Genomic DNA, 23,446 nt, shown 5'->3' on the forward strand with positions numbered 1-23,446 from the left:
TTAATTATTAATTCAAAATTCATTATCATTTGGTAGCAAATAACTTCTCCGAACAATCCAGTCATTCAAACAATCATTGCCGCAGATTATTGTAGTGTTGTTGTTTAGGGCTGCAACAAAGCCTAAACGTAATAAAACCATTTTTATCTTATATATTATTGGCATATCTTCATAATAAAATGACTATTCGTGGAATAATTCCTTTAGGAAAGCATTTTTCAAAAGTCAAAAATACACTGTACAGTATGCATTGATTACTTTATTTTACTATGATTACATTAATATTGTAGTATGGTGCTGTAATAAGTACAGTGAAATTTTTTTATCATGAATGTATATCCATTCACGAAATATTAACAAAAATACGTACGAAGATCACTGTGACGTCACCAAACCTACAGTCTTGTTCGTATGTACGTATGGTACACTGTTCCACAGTCTACCCACATATTTTATATACGTATGCTCTAATCTCATCATAAAACTCTTTACTTACTGTTTTTCTGTGGAGCTTATCTCCAAATAGTATAGGGTGTCTGTAAAGTCTTTCATGGCTTTCAAACCTTTATTTATTACACACAAACATGTTAGGTAGAGGTATAAGGTTTTCTTCAATTTCAACAGCTAAAGCTTTTTTTTTTACATTATTAATAAATTTCAACATGTGTTCCCTTTTGTTGCCCGGAGTACATCCAAGCAAAATTCTATCTCACGCCAGGTATTCTCCAACATCTCCATAGTTACCTTTCCTTGAGCTTCTGTTATCCTTGCTGTTACGGTCTCAACGTTAGGTACTGGTCTACTATACACTTTATCCTTGATATAACCCCATAAGAAAAAAATCAAGAGCGGTAATGTCTAGTGAACGTGGCCATTCTGGCTAGAAGGCGTTGGGCACAGCAGCAATGGATGCATCACTCACACTGGGTCTACCACTTCTCACGGTCTCCAACACTTCCAGTCTCTGATAGCTTTTTATACCTCTCTTTAATGTTTTTAACATCTGGTGGATCTTGTCGATACTCATTTCTGAACTTGCGTTGAATTGCAAAAGGTGATTTTGTTTTGTGGTATCATACATACTGGGCTTTCTCCTGCAATGACACAATTTCTGCTATTCTTGACTCAGCTGGCAGATAGAGTGATCACAGTGGCATCTGTAGGCAAACAAAAGAAACTTTAGTAATTGCCAACTGCATGTAAAAGTTATTAATTTTGTTATTCAAGGAATGACTTTATGGACACCCTGTATATCCTGAAAAATTAATTAATTCTCACATTTTTTGAGACTAAATACATTTTTATGATACAAAAATGATTTACTAATTTTCAAATATTAATATTGATTAATACTGTATTAAGTTTAATAAGATTAAAGGGTACTAAATAACAAAAATAATAATTTCTCTCTCTCTCTCTCTCTCTCTCTCTCTCTCTCTTCTCTCTCTCTCTCTCTCTCTCTCTCTCTTACTGAGATTTGTTTTTTTTATGATGAATAAATAATTTACTAATTTTCAAATAATATTTAATGTAAATAGCAATGATATCAGTAAATTAAAGAAAATATTATAATGAATTAGTAAGATTTTATTTTATAGATAAAAAAATTATGTAAGAAAGAAGGAAATCCCAAATTTTTAGCAACGATATTTGTAGGGAGGGGTGAGGGTGGGGTTGTCACAAATGTCATGAAACCTGTCAGTAAGGGTAGAGGAGTGTCGTCATCTTGGTGATTCTAATAATTGCTGCCATCTTGGGTTCAAAGGATATACTAAAAAATCTCTCTCTCTCTCTCTCTCTCTCTCTCTCTCTCTCTCTCTCTCTCTCTCTCTCTCTCAGAGAAAGTCTGTCTTCAACCAACTGGTATCAACACATATTTATCCGTGATGAATATTCCCTAACTATACTCTTTTTTTTTTTTTTTCATCTGACCATCCGTCTGTGGTGTTTTTTGTATGGTAACACTGCGTCCCGGGCTTTAGATAGTTACGCTATGTGTAAGTTTTAGGTAAATAAAAGGATATCTGGGTGTACATTTGCAACTGAAAAGTGATTTAATAATTTATTGTATGCGAATTACACCGTTAACATTCGAAATAGGATATTATTATAATCGTTGAATGTATGCTGAATGTAACTATCTAAACCCCGGGATGCAGTGTTACCATACAAAAACACCACAGGCGGATGGACAGATGGAAAAAAACAGAGTATAGTGTATTTTTATTTTCCATGACTAAATACATTTTCAGGATACGGAAATGATTTACTAATTTTCAAATATTTATATTGATTAATACTGTAGAAATTTTAATAAGATGAAATGATATGAAATAATAATATAAGAATTATCTCTCTCTCTCTCTCTCTCTCTCTCTCTCTCTCTCTCTCTCTCTCTCTCTCTCTCTCTCTCTCTGTTTTGTATGATAAATAATTGATTTACCTCATACATAAGTACTAAATTTCAAATATTAGTAAGACTGAATGATAATCATAATATTAATAATAATAATAATAATAATAATAATAATAATAATAATAATAATAATAATAATACACTGTTATCACAATATTCAAGCTTTTCTATAGTTATTAAAGAACAGAATTTCCTCCCTCTCTTTTGTGAAGGGAGGGGGGAAGTTGGACCTGTTAGAAATGTCACATTACTTGCCAGAAAGTGGTCATGAGTCCAAATTGTTGCCAATGCCCGATCAGCTCATTTCTATTCTCTCTCTCTCTCTCTCTCTCTCTCTCTCTTCTCTCTCTCTCTCTGGAAAAGATATGCTAGTTATGGTGGGGAGGAAGAGGTGTTGCCTATAGAGGTTCATTTTAATCTTTTGATTTTGTAACGAGTTATTCTCTCTCTCTCTCTCTCTCTCTCTCTTCGCCGAGGGGCTGGAGGGCGGTCCGTGTGCATGAGAGAGGCAGAGAGCTACTCTTCAGATTTGATAAATATAGGGTCTTGGCTTAAAAAAAAAAAAAACTTGAGCAGACTCCTGGGAAGGTCGGCCTTCTCTTGTTTGAAAATTACACATTTAAATGACATTTTCTGCACATCTGCATCCAATGAAAATTGAGTTTTCCCTGTACCTCATGCTGTAATTTATCTAGAATGTTAGTCCCAGTGTCTAGACGTCCAAGAAATTTATAAATGCCATTCAAAAATCAGATAAACAAATTCCAAGGGCTCATTTCTGGTATTCAGAGTCTTGCCGAATCACATTTCTATGGAGATATGTTCTGTGTGAAATTTCATATTTGTGCTGTAAGATTTCAAGTAATTTACACTTTAATTAGAAAACAAAGTCCCATTCTATCACATGGAAATTTCTCTGTAATCAAAGATTAGGCATCATGGACAGCAAACACCAATTTACAGATTTCTCAAAACTTCCACAATTTTCTCTGAACAGGATATGTGTAGATTTAAAGCTTCCATTGTGGAAATTATATGTTCCCACAAAGACTTTCTTCTTGAAGGCTACAGTCACAAAATCTAGTGCAAAGGACACCTTTCCATTTGCAGCAAACTATGTATTCTTCTGGCAAAGGGTTGTGCCCAAAAATAGGAAGTAGCAACTCATTATCCAGTACATATCCCAATGATTTTAGATCTGGCTTGTCAACAGCAGTCTCAAACACAAAGCAGTTCCTTAGTTGCAATGGTTGCTCTGAGGATGTGAGCCTTGATCACTTCACCTGTTGGAGACAATTCATTGCTTCCCTTGCTGTGGAAATAGAAGTTTGCCTGCAACTCATTCATTTTCTGAACCAGGGGTATGCCTCAACGTTTACCAAACTCTCAGACAGTTTTGGCTCATGAATATAGTGGCCAAACTCGGCTAAAAATTGTGCTTGGTTGCCTTGAGATCAGCTGGTTTTCTTCCAACTTTGATGGTATGGTCACTTCCAGTCAAATGAACTGCAAGTAATACAGAACAGAGTGAACCAAGCAGTACAGCAATATAGTATGAATAGGTAAGAACCTTGTTGAGTCACCAACACCACATCTGACCCACAATTGCTTGAGCTGGAGACCATTGCCTTGAGGGGTGGAGAAATGGCATCTCTTGTCTGGTGAATGTACTAGGACGCAGCCAATGTTGTACTTCAGGGAGTTTGCAACATGCAGAGCAATTCTTTCATCAGCTTCCTCCTTGTGGGAATGAAGTTCTGACATTCCTACTACTCTTGCATTGATTATAGGTTTGCATGGTTTCATATGTTTGATTTCACAAGCCACCATTTGCTGTGCATTTGTCAGTGAACCAGCTACTGCCTCATGCAATAGGACTTCCAGCTTCAGCTTGCTCTTTGAAAAGACCCCCAGAACATATTCATATCCTCTGGAAGAGGTGTGCCTCCAAGAACTTCACTTAGTTCTATTGGACCTTGTGTTGATTGTCGTTTCCTTTCACTGTCTTTGATGGAGTGAAGATCATAGGCAGTCAAAAACATAGTAGTCACAGAGTAAATTTGGAAGATCGTCTTGCATATTCAATTACTTTCTTGCTCAGATCACCAAAATTTTCCAATCCCTGAAGTTTGCTCCTTCAAATGATGTCCATATCATCAATAACGACTCCAGACTTCAAACTTTGGTCCTCAAAATTGGGCTTCTTGTCCTCTGTAAGATTCTTTTAAGTTGTTGTATTAGAGTGCTTGTCTGAGTTTTCTTTGTGAAACCAACTTCGTCAAATAAATACTGTTCCTGGGAGACCTAATAAGGTAATACTGTTTCCATTGGTATGCCTCTTGCAAGAAAGTAACTGAATATGTGAGAAACAATGATTAATACAAGGTCTAACAGAACTAAGTGAACTTCTTGGAAACACACCTCTTCCAGAGGATATGGACATGTTGTGGGGGTCTTCAAAGAGCAAGCTGAAGCTGGAAGTCCTGTTGCATGAGGCAGTAGCTGTTTCACTGACAAATGCACAGCAAGTGGTGGCTGGTGAAATCAAACATGAGAAACTCTCAAGTCTACAATCAACGCAAGATTAGTGAAAAAGTCTGAACTTCATTCACACATGGAGGAAGCTGATGAAAGAATTGCTCTGCATGTTGCAAACACCCTGAAGTATTATAACGTTGCTCATGTCGTAGTACATTCACCTTTTGTGTCATTTCTCCACCCTTCAAGCCAATGGTCTCCAGCAGTTGTGGATCAGATGTGGTGTTGGTGATTCAACAAGGTTCTTACCTATTCATAACTATGACTATACAGCTTGGTTCACTCTGTTCTGTGTTACCTGCAGTGCATCATTTGACTGGAAGTGATTATTCAGTGGTCTCCCGTATTCACAGGGGATGCGTACCAGACCCCCCGCAAATGTTTAGAATCTGCAACTAGTTTGAACCCCTATAAAAATGGTGAAATGGCCTATTTGGTAGGTAAAACTCAAGAAAAAGCCACAACAAATTTTTACACTTGGTTGCTTTAAGTGCATGTTATGATGAAATTGATAAAAAACCAGGAATTTCTGGAAATTTCTCATAGAAAAATGCTGCAAATAGGCTAATTTCCCACGAATAATGGGTAGATATGGTCCAGAGAGAAATCTGCAAATCAGGAGAAACGCATATCATGTTCATAGAAAATTGTGGAAGTTTTTGAGAAATCTGTAAATTATGTTTGCCATCCATGATGCCTGATCTTTGATTACAGTGAAATTTCCATGTGATAGAATGGGACTTTGTTTTCTAATTAAAGTGTAACTTACTTGAAATCTTACAGCACAAATAAATTTCACACAAAACACTAGGTATAGAGCATAAATCACCATAGAAATGTGATTCGGCAAGACTTTGAATACCAGAAATGAGCCCTTGGAATTTGTTTATCTGATTTTTGAATGACATATATAAATTTCTCGGACGTCTAGACACTGGGACCAACATTCTAGATAAATTAGAGCATGAGGTACAGGGAAAACACAATTTTCAGATGCAGATGTGCAGAAAATGTCATTCAAATGTGTAATTTTCAAACGGCTATTACAAGAGAAGGCCCACTTTCCTAGAAGTCTGCTCAAGTTTTTTTAAGCCAAGACCTTATATTTATCAAATCTGAAGAGTAACTTTCTGCCTCTCTCATGCACACAGACCCCCCTCAGCCCCCTCAGGGGAGGAGTAATTATCATTTGGAAAAGAGGTTTTATTTGATTTTGAAGGTTGCATACTTCTGGAAATTAAAGTCTATTTTTGATAAAGTTATGCTTCCTCATATTAGTGTCTGTAGTTTAAAGTTGCACATTTGTCATATATCATGATTATACATGGTTTATTGTCTCATGATTATACATGCTTTATTGTCCATATAGAAAATGTTTGGTGTAATATTTGAATGGGTTTCTTCAATTTTGTGTTGATTGTTTGTCATTATTGCTTTGGGGCAAAACAATGTGGTCCTAAAAATGACTGAAAATAGCATCATAATACATATGGTAATTAAAAACTCATAATTATATGATTAGTATGGATTTCTAAGCCACTGGTTCAAAACATAGGATAGTTATACTAAAATTGATTATATCTTTTTAAGCTTTTGCCATTTTTGTATATGAAGTTTCTTGCCTTTTCAAAAGTCTTTAATTTTCAGAATGGGAATGCCAGTGTAAACCAAAATTGGTTCACTTCTCGTGAGGACAAAGAGATGTTCAGATGGCGTGGTCATGCATGGCGCCAGGGAATGTGGTCAAAGGAAGAGACGGAGCTTCTCCAAAAGAATATCATGGAATATTGCAGTGATCGAAATCTCTCTGATCCTGGCTCTGTTATTTTCAAAATGACTAAAGAAGAGCGAAGCGGATTTTACAGGATCATTGCAAAAGGCCTTAATAGGCCACTTTTTTCGATCTACAGAAGAGTAATTAGGTATTTGCTATTATTACTTGTTAAGTAGGATATAGATATTTGAATAAAGACATTTCCTGAGGTTGCTGTTATCTTCATTATGATGATGATAGTGACTGATTATTGTTAGCTAAAGTGTATGGCATCATGTCAAATGAGCTGCATAGATCATTACTTTTCAAAGAATCTTCCACAAAAGGAAATGCCAAATGTTAAATTAATACTGTTTATTATCATTTCTTTTGAATGGAAGGAGCTAAAAATATCAGCTTGTCAAGAAAGCCTCAGCAGACTGCTCAGAAGTAGAAAATGAGAAAATTCAATCTTACAGCAATTGTATTGATCACAATAGCTCTTGTATAAAATAGAAAACCATAACCTTCAGCAATTGCATAAAAAATCTAGAAAATTAAACCTTACAGCAATTGTATTGATTATGGCTGAGAGAAATTACAATTATTTTTAGAGGAAACTTGAAAGAATTACTGAGCATCATCTGTGGTGGACCTAATGCCATCATCTGTCTTTGGGTCAGGCTCATCTTCCATTCCTCTACTACTAACAGATGTTGGTAGATTAGTTACCTAGTCATAAGGAAAAGGCTGAACTGCTTCATAGAGCTTTTGAAGCTATGCAATCAAATGGGGATGTCCCTCTCCCATTACTTGTTATCCTGAACCTGTTCTTGCAAAATTTGCATTTTGCTTTGGGGATAGAAAATTCTGGATAATCTTGATAGCTGGGGTGGAGAAGATCCTGTTGGTTTCTTCCCTTAGTTTTTTTAGAAAGGTTTCTAGTGTGTTGTCTCCCAAGATTCTATAGATTTTCGTGTTGATGTAGGATCTTTGCAGATTAGCGTAAGCTTAGCAATACAGTGCCTGTTCCAAAGAGTGGCGTATCTGCAGACTGTAGTAACTAGAGGCTAATTTCTGTTCTCCCTGTGCTCTCCAGACCAGCTGAAAAACTTATTTTTAAGCCATTACATAAGTATGTGGAATCTAAAGGATTGTTAGCTGATAGTCAACATGTGTTTAGGAAGCAATTTGGTACCCACTAAGCGATTTTAGATTTGACTTGCCATTTGCAAGAGAACCTTGATAATGGTTTTGAGTGCAGAGTAATTCAAATAGATTTTAGTCTTGCTTTCAATATAATAAATCACAAGGCACATATAAATTTCAGAACCGTTGAGTATGTGAATATATTTTGTGTTTACTTCTAGATTTTCCTTACAGGTAGGCAGGAATGAGTTGCTGTTGATGGGATCTGTAGCAAACCCAGATCACTTGTGTCTGGAGTTCCACGGAGTAGTATTCTTGGTTCACTGTTAGTTTTAGTGTATATAAGTGATATGGTTGTTACCCTCAAAAGCAAGATTTTTCAGTATGCCAATGATGCAACATTGTGGGTATAGTAGTTTCCACATGCGAGAAATTAAGCTGCCCTTAGTCTCAATCTGGACATGGAGCAGATTAGTAAATGGTGTGCAATGGACTCCCCCTTATTCGCCTTCTCAACAATCATGAAAAATTCGACTATTCATGGTATTTTTCAGTGGGAAATATTCACTAAATATGTAATGTATTTTCATATCGATTTTATGATTAAATCACTCTTTGTGAGATAAAACTATTAAAATATTCAGGTATAAGCATTTTTTAGGCGTTTTCTTGTTTTGAGCCAGCAAAATAGGCAGTTCTAAGCGTTTTTAGAGGGATTTTACTGCGGATTTTAGCTAAATGGGGGGGGGGGGAGTCTGGTGTACGTCCCCCATGAATATGGGCGGTCCAGTGTAGATGGTTGGGCATGAGGCTAAACACCAATTAATCGAAAATGCTATTTATTACCAGATCGCATACAGATTTCCCACCCCATCCTCCCCTTCTGATTGATGGGACTCATCTGAATCAGTCTGAAGCTTTAGCTATACTGTACTTGATGCAACTTTTGACTCACATCTTATATTTGAGAAACATCTAATGAAAGTATATCAGTAAATGATGCATGGAAGTTATATAGTATACAGTGTAAGGCTCATATACTTATAATAGTGATTAAATCAATGAAACCTGTTTTAGGCCATTTTTCCTTCTTTACTAGAATACTGTTCTACAGTATGGATGTCTGCTTCAGCCCTTTTAGATAAGAGTGATTTGTGGTGGTCTCTTGTTTGTCAATATCCCATAAGTTGTATTTTAACAGAGATCTTTCATGCATAATTAATCCTTGATCCTCTTTTCTTGCTGAGAGCAAAACCAGATTTGCTGAACAGCAATATCAATATTCAGTAAATATGCCTTGCTGTCAAACTTGAAAGTTCCAGAGGTCCTTTATTCTCACACACCATTGGACTGTAGACCAGCAGTCTCCCTCCCTGGGGATGTTGTGCAAGTAACAGTTCAAAAGTTGAAGCGCAGATGCAATGCATAACTACTTTAATAGGTTCTCCTCGCATTTGGATAAGTTATTCACACTTTCTTTTTTTTAATAATTTGTTAATTTATATATTTTCTTTTGATAATTGAGATATCTTTCTGTATTTCCCTTTACCTTCTCTTACTTCTTTTCAATGAATACCATATTTTTAGAAGCTTGAATTTCAAGTCAATGGCCTCTGTGGGCGTTTTTCATCTGAATAGGTTTCATCTTCTGAATAATAATAATAATAATAATAATAATAATAATAATAAATAATAATAATAAATAAATAATACTAATAATAATAGAATAATAATAATAATAATAATAATAATAATAAATGTTAGTAAATCATCTAGTTAATGCATGGTATGAGTTTGGCTAGTCAGTGAAGTCTTTACAGTGGCTTCATTTTCATTAGATGTGAGCATTTAACAACAAGAGTAACAACATTTATAGTACTTTGTAGATTCTTATGCTCAACTCCGGTAAACCATGGAGGTTCCAGAAAACTACCCTTTGATACACACGACTAGTATAATCCCAATATAAGCACCTCCACTATCTTTATTAGGAATCAATTAAAAACTTTGAATGAATCTGTACATATATACGAGGACCTTACGACTAAGTCATAAGCACCACAAATATTAGGATTTAGATTGAGAAGGAATTTGAAGTATTATGTTTTCCATAAGATCAGATATCAGCAGCCTTCAAAAGCATGTTGCAAATGTAGCTTGATATATGATTATTAGGTTTAGTGCATAATGTTACCCACTGAAACAGGGGCAGCAAGGGCTAGATTATTTATTAGGTTATGGTCAGTGAAAAAAGCAATCCTCCAAATAAAAACAGAAATGGGACCTTATTCCCTTGTTTTTGCAACATAGTATAAAAGTGTTTATATCTTTAGTTTGTTGTGAAAATTCGGTGTAAAAACAACTTGATATCATGAAGTGAGCTTGTGGGTTAGAGCAGAGTTGGTCAAAGGATTGCCCCTCCATAGTTTGGTTTTTGAGACCTACAGACACACAGGCCTTAAGCTTATAAGCCAGGAATGTTGTGGTTGAATGAATAAGCAACCTTTCATTATGTGAATGAAAACCAGTAATGTTTATTAATGAAAATTCGTCTTTCTGAGATGCAGGGTTGAACTTGAGGATTAACTTTTTTTAATCATAATACAAAAGAAGAGGAAATAATCAAATCCTCAATGGAAGAGTAAATTGTGGACCTGAAAGTAGCCTTTTGTGAGGTTGCATCCTTTTGTGAGGTTGTCTGTCTGGTGATGAAGATAGGCTCTCACAGTTTTCAGGGTTTTTCTTTGGGAAAACAAAACAATTTCTTGCTGCTTCCTAGAGGATTTTAACCCTTAAAATAGCTTACAGTGAAGCAGTAACTTTACCTTTTATATTATATGGCCCCTCATGGAAAGGTTGTCAGCCTGGTCAGTCTCAGTATGAGGGCCATTCAATTTTGCCTGAAATGGGCATGAGACAAGAAGTCTTTACTGTACTCGATGATGGTCATAAAGCCAATAAATCTTTGAGAAATCTAGAATGGTCTGCAGATAATTCAAAGCTTTAGGTAGGTCTCTCGTTGGAAGTAAGGATGCCAGACCTCAAGTTGTTTTCTGACACCTCCGTGAAGGGCTGGTGCACCTTCTGGGAGATCTAGAGATGTCCCGATTATGTCCGGGAGAGGAGAAATTGCAGTCTGGAAGAGTTTAAAACAGTGGACGTCTGGTAAGAGTCAAAGTAGTATCTGTGTTCTCAGACAATATAACCTCTATGGCTTATATCAGGAAACAGGACAAGATGAATTCTTCTTCAATGTTCTTTCCAGCAGAGGGCCTTCTTGTGTGCATAAACAAGGAATATTATGTTGATTCAACGTTTTGCACAAGGAAGAAACGATGTGTCAGTGAATCAACTTAACAGAAATTATCAGACTTTCTGATAGAATGGTCTGAATCCTCCAGTATGTCAATCTGTGGAAGTTTTGGGAATTCTGAACATAAACCTCTTTGTGAGAGCTCAGAGCAAGAGGTGCCAGTCTACTATTCTTCCTTCCAGTACCCTCAGGCTTGGGTGGTAGAAGTGTTTTTACAGGTTTGGTTGGATGTGGACACATGCCCTTCGTCTTTTCGTGATCATAAGAATGGTGCTCACCAAATTACAAGAACCCGAAATTCCAGTATAACCCTAGTTGTTCCATGGTGGCACATAGGGAATGATTTTTGGACCTGCTTTCACTGGCTGTAGATCTCCCTCAATCCCTTCTTTGTTGGTGAGATGTCTAAAAGCTTCATACCATGAAGTGTCAAAATCTCTACATGCCTCATCTAACTTCTTGGAGACTATCAGCCATCTCTTGCAAATACAAGGTTTTTCTAGAGGACCTTGGGAGATTATATTCAGATCTAGAAGAGACTGAGCCACTGATATATATTAAAGGTAGTGAACAGGGCTGCCAAAAAGAATTTTCATAGTTGAGTGCTTTGAAGAGGCTGTTTCCTAAGATTCAAGCAGCTTTGAAGACAAAAAACTTTAAATCCGTGTCAAGATTCCAATAAAAGGGTTGATATGATGTTTGGGTATCTCAGTCTCATATGACCTGCAGTCCAAGTCAGTTTAGAGGGATTTATGCACCAGAACCTTCATAGATAGTTTTAAGTGCTCTCCTTTTTGTAGATACTCTTAAAGTGCTGTATGTCTCAGATATTAGAGGGTATAGAACAATTCTTTCTTTTGTATTACATCAAGGTCAACTGAATATTGCTAATGACCCAGACTGCAGGTCATATGAGATTGAGATGCCCAGAACATCATAAATCCCTCAAAACTTACACCTCTGGTGTCAGTTTAGAGGGATTTATGCACCAGAACCTTTATAGACAACTTAATGTAGATACGTACTCTAAAATGCTGTCTGTCTCAGATAAAGTTTTAGATCAATTCTTTCTTTTGCATTACGTCAAGGTCAACTGGATATTGCTAATAGCCCAGGCTGCAGGTCATATGAGATTGACATGCCCAGAACATCGTATCAACCTCTTTTTTAGAATCTTGACATGGATTTAAAGTTTTTTTTGTCTTCGAAGCTGCTTGAATCTTAGGCAACAACCTCTTCAAAGCACTCAACTACGGACATTCTTTTTAGCAGCCTTGGCAGCTGCAAGAAGAGTAAGTGAATTACAAGCATTTGAACAGAATGTTGGTTTTTATAATAGAGGTGCTATCCTTTTGTTTCTGCCCTTGTTTAGAGCATTTGGGTTTTGAGGGAAAATCCCATCCCATATTATCAAGATATTTTGTTATGTCAAGAGACTGAACACACCTATATGTTTAAGAATCCTATGTAGTTTTTTGTTCTCTATTCAGTTAAGTTAGTTATGAGAAGTTAAACCCTGGTATTTTATCATTGATGTAGGTCAAGATCTATAATGTATGAGCAGGTGTGCTTTGTAGTTTTTTGAAGAATTGATCTTTTGAGAACATATTTATTTGTGGCTCAGTGGAGGCGTAATTCCATTTTGCTTCTCATTGCCTGAGAGATGCAAAAACTTTGTTTGAAAATAGTGAAGACCTTAGTCTGCTAGTCCCAGCCTGTACAGTCTTTAGTTTCTACTCTTTCTTTATCGTTAAAATCCTGGTTTTGAGTGTTGTGGAGCATGTAGACACATTTTATATATAAGAGCATACCTCTATATATAGCTATTTCTTGTAGCTCTAGACTGTCGTTCGTTGGATTTGTTAGATTTGGCAATGAGTTTATTAACAGCTCTGAAAAGGCGGCTTTCTTTGTACGGCTACTCTGACTGTACCATACACAAGAGCTTACCCTTGTGAGGTATTCACCTTCTGGCAGCAATAGAATCCAGGAAGGATCCTAGATAAGGTTAGAATGTTATAGGTTTGTACTCTTGGCTGAACAGATATTTTATATCTGTGCTAACCCACCATTTTTTTTCATTGTGGGAATCAGCTATAATGATAAAACTTATTATTGAGATACTTTCCTGCTGTTAAAGTACATCTCACCCAGCTTTCCCAAATCTCAGTGGGTGGAGAATGGGTGAACTAAACAGTTCATCTGGATCAGCCAGTCGTTCATCTTCTCTTTTGAATGCCAAGTGTACTACTTGATTGGCATGAAGATGTAACAGATTAACAGTATATAAGTAGTATCTATATAATAAATATCGTCATGAAAGTTAATATTATAAACTTGAAAAGTGGTCTGTACTGAATTTTATTATTTCTTGTTCTTATTTTTTTTTCTTTGCAGATTATATGATAATCGAAATCATATTGGAAAGTATACAGCAGAGGAGGTGAACAAGCTACGGGAGTTGCGTATAAAACATGGTAATAATTGGCAAGCAATTGCTGCACTTCTTGGTCGCTCTGCTGCATCTGTAAAAGATCGTTGTCGCCTACTAAATGAAAATTGTAATAGAGGAGCATGGACTGTTGAAGAGGAAGATCGTTTGGCTATGGCGGTATACGAATTAGCAAGTGTCTTTCCCGGAGAGCAGGTATACTTACTTTTTATTCGCTTTGCAAAATTAAACTGAAAAAGTTTCATAGTGGTAGGGTGCCTGAGGCTCCATGATAATCTTTATACCAAAGTAATCCTTCCGTTAACCAGATTAGTAGAGCCAAGGTCCGTTGGATAATGACAAAATCCAAACAATAGCAATTAAAATGAACTACTATTCATTTCAAGGACTGCACGTCATCGTTTTTCTCAAATATCTTTCAAACTAATTATTTGATCGAAATGGTACTTTAATTTTTGGTATATAGTGCATTGTCAAATGGAATTAGTTAAGGCGTTTACTCTTGACTTTTAAAGGCAAGGTCATATGAGTCAGCAGGAGTCATTTACAGATTCGAACGCCCGCTATCCCCATCCCTTCCCTCTCCCTCCCTCCCTTTATTTGTTGCCGTGTTTCTCATTTCTCCCACATTAATACCGTTTTCCCTGATATTTTTCAGTACCAGCAGATAAATGGAGAGATCATAATGAAAAGGGTAGGGAGGTTTGACGTAATGACCATAATAATGGTTTATTGTTCCCAATGTATTTGATTACAGTGTCCTTGGCATGTCAAGTAATACTGTAATGATAATGGGTTATCTGTTGGCTGCAGCACTCACACTTTAAGTATTCACTGCGTCATTGATGGAGACGGATTTTTCATTGCTGTCATGACTGCCATGTTGCTTTGTCTATGTCGTTGCAGAAATGCATTTGCAATAAGACTCCTAACCATATGCAACAAGATGGAGAAAGCTGACAATAGAATAAGGATCAATCACAATAGATAAGTGAATCCTTATAACACGCTCAAGCAAAAAAATATGCATATTGGTCAATCAATCAATCAATGTATCTATCTCTTTAATATATTACCTATTTGTCTATATTTAACCCTTGGAGTGTGTATATATATATATATATATATATATATATATATATATATATATATATATATATCTATATATATATATATATATATATATATATATATATATATATTATATATATATATATATATATATATATATATATATATATATATATATATATATATATATATATATATATATATAAGGGATTTTGACGAAGGAAAAATCTATTTCTGGGTGATTGGCTCGTGTCGCCCTATGAAAGGATCCTTAATATCATTCCCCTTTATTCTAGGTAAAATTAATCTAAAACAATTACGCCATAGAAAACCAAAACATTAAGAAAATGTCAGTAAAACTGACTCGCTCACTCTTAAAAAGAAGTGTCGGTATGGCAATAGGGGCGATTGGGAACACTACCACGAGACATTCACCAATTAGAACTTCCAATCAGAATCCCACAAGAGAGAGCTGATACCAACGGGCGATGCGGCCGCTACTACTACTACTAGAGGACGCCACGGACAACAGCGCCCCTAGCGGACATCCTTAATCTAAAAAACATCTTGTCCTGCAGGGGGGGGGGCAAACAAATTACAGGGTGGGTTTCATAGGGCGACACGAGCCAATCACCCAGAAATAAGATTTTTCCTTCGTCAAAATCCCTTTTCTGGGCTCAGCTCGTGTCGGCCTATGAAAGAGTACCAGAGAAAAAAACAAGATGGGAAAAAAGGACAAATGAAAAGCAGTGTTTAAAATGAGGGATATAATATAAGTAAATCAATTACAGCATATAAACTAAGTACTTAAGTCTAACTTATTCTAAACAGTAACATAAAAGAAAGTTAGTAATGTAAAGTACTTAAAATTACAGTAAACACAGTAAATTATAATAATGCAGTGTAATTTTAACAAAATAGATTTACTTAGATAACTTATTTACAAAATATACAAAACACATTGTGTCCTGACCCTAGCATAAAAATAAGGTAGGGGGTCACTGAAGTACATTATCAGTACAAAGTGTGGATGTCCCTAGCAAAAAAATAAGGGACAATCCACTAATATGATTTCAGCGGCTAAGGCTAGGATGTCCGAGTAGCATGGCGATAGGGTGAGGCATGTTGGATGAGGTAGGTAGAAAGGAGACCTGGATAAAAAAAAAAAAAAAAAAAAAAAAAAAAAAAAAAAAAAAAAACTGTACTACGACTACTATACAGTATCAGGAGAAACAATGTTTCCCGCTGCTACTGCTGAAAATTTTAAATTTTAAAAGATTCCAAGGACTTTAGATAATGACGTTTAAAGACTGTCGGAGATTTCCATCCAGTATACTTTTCTGGGCTCAGCTCGTGTTCGCTGCGCGAAATATCCTTTAATCTATTATTTCTAGGGTAAATGTACTAACAACATACAAGAGAATAAATAAATAAAGAAAGGAAAAGGTCAGTATAACTGACTCGCTCACCCTCCCAGAGGGTGTCGGTATGAACACTATGGCGAGTGAGACCACTACCACGAGCCAAATGCCAATAGAATTCTCCCACTACAAAATCCCCCAAGAAGAGAGCCGACCCGACAGAGTGGGCAGCACTTACTACTACTACTCCATCCCATGCTGCCGACTGCTGCGCCTCTGGTGGCCATCCTTTTCAGTTAGCGCACTCGATTCACACGTGCCATTTTCTACTCGGTGTTTTTTGTGCCCTTTCCTTTGGATTTAATTACCATGGAGCGTGCAGCCATCGCAGCAGCTAAGTTAAGTACTCAGTGTTTATTGCTAAATTGGTTTTTTCCGGCCCTGAGCCCGTATTTGCCGTTTTTTAGGTATAAATACGAACTCTAGGTCGGAAAGCATGGCAGCATGGTTCTGCCTCGTGGTGGGTTCGTTCTGGGTCGCCCATACCCAGAACATCCCCTTACTTATGTACGCTCTCTTTTTTATCAGCTTTGTTTGGGGTACGGTCTACACGGTTTTGTCATGCATGCATGTCTTTTACCTTATGTAGGCTCTTTCCATCCAGACCCTAGCCACGGCTCTTAGTATCGGCCTCGGCTAGCTTTGAGTGGTAGACTTGCCTTCGGGTTAGTCGTACACTCCTGGATTTTTTCTCCTACTATATTGTTTTCTTTCTTTCATTTTATTATTCATTTGAATTATTTATGTGATATTTGTTAGGTTAGTTAGGCGTCTGGCTTGCTTAGGCCTAGGTCATGGCCCATTGGGCCATATGTTACGCTCTTCAGCTCGGTTGCTTCCCGATAGCATCTCTCTGATCAGCTGGTTATGTTTCTAGGCTTAGTTGTTTGTTCTTATCGCCCCGTGGTCACTACGCGATCACGAGGCAGCCAGACGCCTGTCCAGTCACCTTCCCCCCCTCCCGCTCTTCTATAGAGTCGGGGGGGGGTGGGTAGTTCTGCCCATGCTCGCTCCACATACCCGAGCCTGCCTCCCTCTCTCCCCCCAGGCGGAGGGGGTAGAGGGACGGGACAGACCCAGACTGGAACTCGACCTCTCCGGCTTCTCGGTGTCCGGGTCGGATGGTAAGGTGGGGGGACTGGCCTTTTCCCCCCTCCATTACTACCCCGTCGCTCCGTTACTAGCCCGAGTCGGTATGTCCTCTTGCTCTTTCCCACCTTACTAGGGCTCCTTTACACCGGAGACCTGGCATCCAGAGGAAAGGTGCTAGTCTACAAAAGTGGGACCGCCGGAACATACAGTCGGCCCTTCTAACCTCTCCGTTTCGCTGAGTTACACACTCCGCCACGCACTGGACTTAGTCCGGTACGTTCGAGTTTTTAGGTTTAAGATCTATTATGTTAAACTATTAAGTTTATCTTAAGTACCTTAAACCATCCCCCCTCCCTTCTTGTTTCACCGGATCCCTCCGGGGTTATAGCCTATTCAGGCGATTAAGGGAGGGGTTATGCCCAAATTTTTTCCGAGCTCCGGCATGCAACGGAGTTCTGTCTTTTAGCCTGTAAGTGATAGTCTTTAAGATACTCATGTGTCTTTTCACTTACAGACCACCAACTGTGAGCATCCGGGATGCGCCGCCACACTTCAGGACCCATGTGGACACGAAGTTTGCCGGTCCCATGCTCCATGCGCGACTCCGCACGGGGACATCCAGGTCTGGTACCATGAAACGTGTACCATCTGTTACGATCTGGTGAGCCAGCTTTTAGACGGGGTAAGTATTCCAACTCCGATAGCTGATCCTCATCTGTTATAGTGCTTAAGTTTTACATCAATCACTCTAACTTAGAAAATTCAACGGGGTCTATAGCCCCCTATAGTTCTCTTTTAAGTTACGCTTAAGTTAGCTTTAGTTTTAAGTTATTCTTAAATCTAATCAATACCCTCTCTTCCAGGCGCCGGCCGTGAGGGATACCGCACTGGCAACCCTGCGGGCGGGTCGGCGGTTTCGGGAAGAACGCCGCCAAGGTATGCCCTACCATCCTGGAGAAGAGGTTGGCGGTACTAATATCTTCCCCGGAGGCAAGGCGACAGGCTACGTCGACCCAGTAGATGGCGGCCCCGACTATCGCTTTCATCCAGCAACAGCTGGCTGCCTCGTTGACTGACCAAGGCCAGGACATCTCCTCGGAAGTCGCGCGCTGGATATCAATGTGGAACCTATGATAGGTGTGGACGACCTGTTGGTCGAGGTAGGTAAGTTGGACACCAAGGGATACCCTTGGGTGCAACTGCTTCTTCTACTCCTTGCAAACCTCTCCAGCCTTCCAGGCTTTACGGGTAATGAAATTATATACTTCTCCTGACGCTTCAGTTAGACCCAAGGTCAAGGGTCAAGCAGTGAAATCCTTGACGAAGACGTCGTCGTCGTCTAAGAAGACGGCTTCGGCGTCATCCTCTTTCTCGTAAGTCTCCGGCTAGGAATCCCGGAGAACAGAGAGATCTAAAGCTTCTGGGTCCGGCTCTAAGTCCTCGAGGAATAGATCCTCCAGAGAGAGATCTCACACTCCAGCGGAGTCGTCAGTTCCGCTACCCTTGGTTCCAGTTCAGAGCCACCCTTCCACCTCCGCAGCAGCTCCGGCTTTGGACTCCAACGCTGGTCTGTTACAACAGGTGGGCGACCTGGTGGGGTCTCTGAAAAATAGCATGGAACAAATGATCTCTCGGTTGTCGGATAGGATTACCTCTCAGGACAACATTATAGCCGGACTGAGCCAAGCTCCTCTAGCCTCTCCTCCACCTTTCAACACAGGTGGAGCCCAGCTTCCCCCGTATGACTCTCTACCTCCGTTCTCAATGAACAACCCTTGGAGAGTAGCGTCATAACGCCCCCTTCCAAGACGGACTCATTTCTATCCCGGAAATGTGGAACTCGGAGGATTGAGGACTCGAGTTCTACCCGGAAGACCTTCAGCCTCCGTTCATTCGGCTACGCCAGGCTCACCGCCTCAGCCATGACCGGGATGATAAAGTACCAAAGGAGGACAGTCCTCTATTCACGTGACCAGGCTCAGAGAGAATGGCTCAGGTGTCTAGAGGACATGGATTGTTCCAATACGAAAATCCAACCTTTCAAGAGTCCGTTTACGATCTTTACGATGGATGAGAGTACCCCGCTCCCTTTCCTGACAAAGATCGCGACATCTACCATTCCAGCAGCCCAGAAGGGGGATCCCATGCCTCAACTGAAGGAAGCAGATCCTACATCTCCGTTACTTCCTTCAGCCGGAGAATTGTGGGAAGACTTACCTAACACCTTCTCAGCTGGCAAACTCAAACCGGACTGTGCTATGGAGCAGTTTGGTGAGAAGCTTCCCTAGGGCTTCCAGTAGCCTTATTCAGGCAGAATTCGACGCCAAATCAAAGCGGTTAGCCAGGTCTATTAATTTTGCCATGGCTATGACCGAGGTGGCTACCATGGCCTATGGGTCAGAACGCTCTTCAAGCTTCTTACCAAATCTTTGACTCAAACGGTACAGTCAGATATGTTTGAGTTTGCCACTGCTAGGACGAATTGTAGGAAACATGTCCTACAAGAAGCAACTATTCGGCACGAGCCGAATAGGTTGCTTGCGTCAAGCATCTGGGGAGCAGACCTCTTCCCAGAAGCGATGGTGAAGGAGGTTCAGTCAGAGGCTACGAGATTGAACCAGAGCCTTAAGGACCGTTGGGGTCTTACGGCCAAGAGAAGACAGGATCTAGCCGGTAAGGGTAAGGGTCAAAGGAAACCTAGACGTTTCCAGCCCTACCAGAAAAAGCAGCCACGCTTTTCTCAGCAAGTTCCGGCTGTTCCCTTGGTGCAAACAGCCCAACCTTCCACCTCAAAGGCTCAATCGCAGCCGATTTATGTTATCTCCCCTCAGCCTCAGCCCTCCACCTCTTACGCCCTCTCTCCAGCTTACAACCCAGCCTTCGAGGGTCAAGCTTCACAGAAGTATGACCGCGGGTAAGGGTAAGGGAGGCAGAGGTAAGCGACCCTTTCGTGGAGAGGATCGGGAGGTCCCTTTAACAGGGGAAACATTTCAGGGGAGGCCGAGGAGGCTACCAGAACCAATGAGGAATTTCAGGTAGGAGGGAGGCTGTTTCACTTTCGCCACCGGTGGAACTTCAGCAAGTGGGCTCAGAGCATTGTGTCAAAAGGCCTGGGTGGAGCTGGTTAACGAACCCACCCCCATCCAGACCTTTCCGCAACTTCCTTCCAAGGAATTGACGGAGTATGCGGAGGATCTCCTTCAGAAAGGAGCTATAGCGAGAGTCAAAAGGTTAAAATTTCAAGGACGCTTGTTCAGCGTGCCAAAGAAAGGCTCACAAAAAAGAAGGGTAATCTTAGAACTTGTCCCGCTTAAACTTAGCCATTCGCTGCGACAAGTTCAAGATGCTCACGATCTCGCAGGTGCGGACCTTACTTCCCCGTGGGGCCGTCACCACCTCTATCGATCTTACAGACGCTTACTATCATATCCCTATTTTTGCAAGACCAACTTTCCGTCCGTATCTGGGCTTCAGATAGGAGACCAGACATTCTCCTTCAAGGTAGTTCCTTTCGGGCTCAACGTGGCACCCAGGGTGTTTGACGAAGCTGGCGGAAGTAGTAGTTCAACAACTCAGATCGCAAGGGGTTATGGTAGTAGCGTTATCTCGACGATTGGTTGATCTGGGCTTCAACAGTCGAGGAATGCAACGAAAGCAACACTGAAAGTAATTCAGTTCCTGGAATATCTAGGCTTCAAGATAAACAGGACCAAGTCAAGACTCACTCCAGAGTCAAACTTTCAGTGGCTAGGCATTCAATGGAATCTATCCTCCCATACTCTGTCGATTCCATCATCCAAAAGAAAGGAAATAGCGAAGTCAGTCAAACAATTTCTGAGTCACAAACTGGCATCAAGAAGATCTCAGGAAAGGATCCTGGGTTCTCTCCAGTTTGCATCAGTGACGAACATCCGAATGAAAGCCAAACTGAAGGACCTAACCAGAATCTGGCGCTCACGAGCAAATGTCAGGTCCAGGGACAAATTATCCTCAGTCCCTCTGATTCTAAAGAATCGACTCGGCCGTGGGCGAAAGTCAAGAACTTGTCGGGTGTCAGTGCCCCTTCAGTTTCCTCCACCAGGGATCACCATCCACACAGACGGCGTCATTAAGCGGTTGGGGAGGATATTCCCAGTTCAAAAAGGTTCAAGGAACGTGGTCACCTCAGTTCCGTCAGTCCATATAAACGTACTGGAAGCAATGGCAGTGTTCTTGACTCTAAAAAGGTTACGTCCGCCAAAGTACTCCACATAAAGCTAGTCCTGGACAGCGCAGTGGTGGTACATTGTGTAAACAGAGGAGGCTCCAAGTCACGTCATCTAAATCATGTCATGATAGCCATCTTCTCCCTGGCGGACAAGTTCAGTTGGCATCTCTCCTCCTCATATAGCTGGAGTGAGAAACGTCATAGCAGATGCTCTATCCCGATCAGTACCTCTAGAGTCGGGAATGGTCACTGGACAACAGTTCGTTCCAATGGATTCTTCAGAGAGTTCCAGGTCTACAGGTGGATCTCTTCGCATCTCAAGCGAACCACAAACTCCCGTGTTATGTGGCCCCCAACCTGGACCCTCTGGCCTATGCCACGGACGCCCTGGCTCTAAACTGGAACAACTGGGAGAAGATTTGTGTCTTTCCTCCGGGGAATGAATCTTCTCATGAAAGTCTTAAACAAAACTCAGGCACATTCAAAGGGGTCAAGTGGCTCTAGTAGCCCCACAGATGGCCGAAGAGCAATTGGTACCCTCTCATTCTGGAACTGGGTCTTCGCCCTCTTCGGATCCCCAATCCCAGGCTCTCCCAGTCAGTACAAACGAAGACTGTGTTCGCTTCCTCAGGGATTCTCAAAACCCTAACTTTATGGATTTCATGAAGTTTGCAGCGAAAAGGGATGGAATATTGAACCCTCAGAATATTCTCTTCTTGGAATCCGATAAAAGAGATTCAACTTTGAGACAGTATGATGCTGCTGTCAAAAAGTTAGCAACCTTCCTGAAAGAATCAGATATTAGGATCATGACAATCAATTCAGCTATATCCTTTTTCAGATCCTTATTTGAAAAAGGCTTAGCAGCTAGCACAATTACGACAAACAAGTCAGCCTTGAAAAAGATTTTTCAATTTGGGTTCAACATAGACTTGAACAGATTCCTACTTCTCGTCTATTCCCAAGGCATGTGCTAGACTTAGACCTTCGGTAAAGGCCTACGTCAGTATCATGGTTCTTAAATGATGTTCTAAAGCTGGCTTCAGAAACCAATAATGACACATGCTCGTTTATAATGCTCTTAAGAAAAACCCTATTTTTATTAAGCTTGGCCTCAGGAGCTAGAATTTCAGAACTGTCGGCGTTATCCAGAGATCCGGATCATATTCAGTTCCTTCCCACAGGGGAAGTGCTACTTTCTCCGGAACGTAGCTTTATAGCAAAGAATGAAGATCCTTTGATAGGTGGGAAACCATGGAAGGTACTACCCCTTCCACAAGATGTATCTCTTTGCCCAGTTTCGGCCTTACGAGCCTTTCCATCTAAGGACCCTCCTCATCCTCATCGGGTCCTCTCTTTAAGAGAGAAAAAGGTGGCACTTTATCTATTAAAGGCATCAGGCAACAAATTCCTGTACTTCATTAAACAGCCAATCCTGACTCTTTCCCAAAAGCACATGATGTCAGGGCAGTAGCCACCTCAATTAACTATTTCCAACATATGAACTTCGATGAGTTGAAAAAGTATACTGGATGGAAATCGCCGACAGTGTTCAAAAACAAACGTCATTACTTTAAAGAAGTCCTTGGAAGCTCTGAAATTTTCAGCAGTTGCAGCGGGGAACATAGTTTCCCCTGACTCTGACTAATCTTTAGTAGAAGATCCAGTCCTCCTTTCTACCTGCCTCACCCAACAGTTCGTCTATTCCTGCCTTGTTCATTTACGGTCACCTGTGTCTTAGCTGCTTTTTATGATGATGTAGTGGGTGTCCCTTATTTTTTTTGCTAGGGACACTCATATTTGATGATGGATATTGATCTCGTGATGTCATCTCCTTATTTTTATGCTAGGAGATACATCTTATTGTAATGGTTACGGGTTTTGTATATTAAGTCATATACATTCCTTTATATATTATTATTGTTGAGTTTGTTTTGTTCAACTTTTATGTTAATTGCTTTAGAAGGTTTTGATACATAGCTCTACACAGATACCATTTTTGTACATATATGACATATACTCCTGTATATATGT

The 23,446-nt window shown here is 39.8% G+C and overlaps 1 protein-coding gene across 12 annotated transcripts in view; it reads left to right on the forward strand.

Moving 5' to 3' along the window:
* LOC135201365 (cyclin-D-binding Myb-like transcription factor 1) overlaps window positions 1-23,446 on the forward strand; it is a 389,369-nt gene that overhangs the window by 162,628 nt on the left and 203,295 nt on the right. For all 12 annotated transcript variants that reach the window (XM_064230280.1, XM_064230311.1, XM_064230254.1 and 9 more), the window contains 2 exons: window positions 6,602-6,876; window positions 13,567-13,816. In XM_064230280.1, the coding sequence (XP_064086350.1) occupies window positions 6,602-6,876; window positions 13,567-13,816 (525 nt within the window). The remainder of the gene's footprint in view (window positions 1-6,601; window positions 6,877-13,566; window positions 13,817-23,446) is intronic.

This window comes from Macrobrachium nipponense, chromosome 23 (genome assembly GCF_015104395.2).
Source record: "Macrobrachium nipponense isolate FS-2020 chromosome 23, ASM1510439v2, whole genome shotgun sequence".
In the NCBI taxonomy this organism is placed as follows: Eukaryota; Metazoa; Arthropoda; class Malacostraca; order Decapoda; family Palaemonidae; genus Macrobrachium; species Macrobrachium nipponense.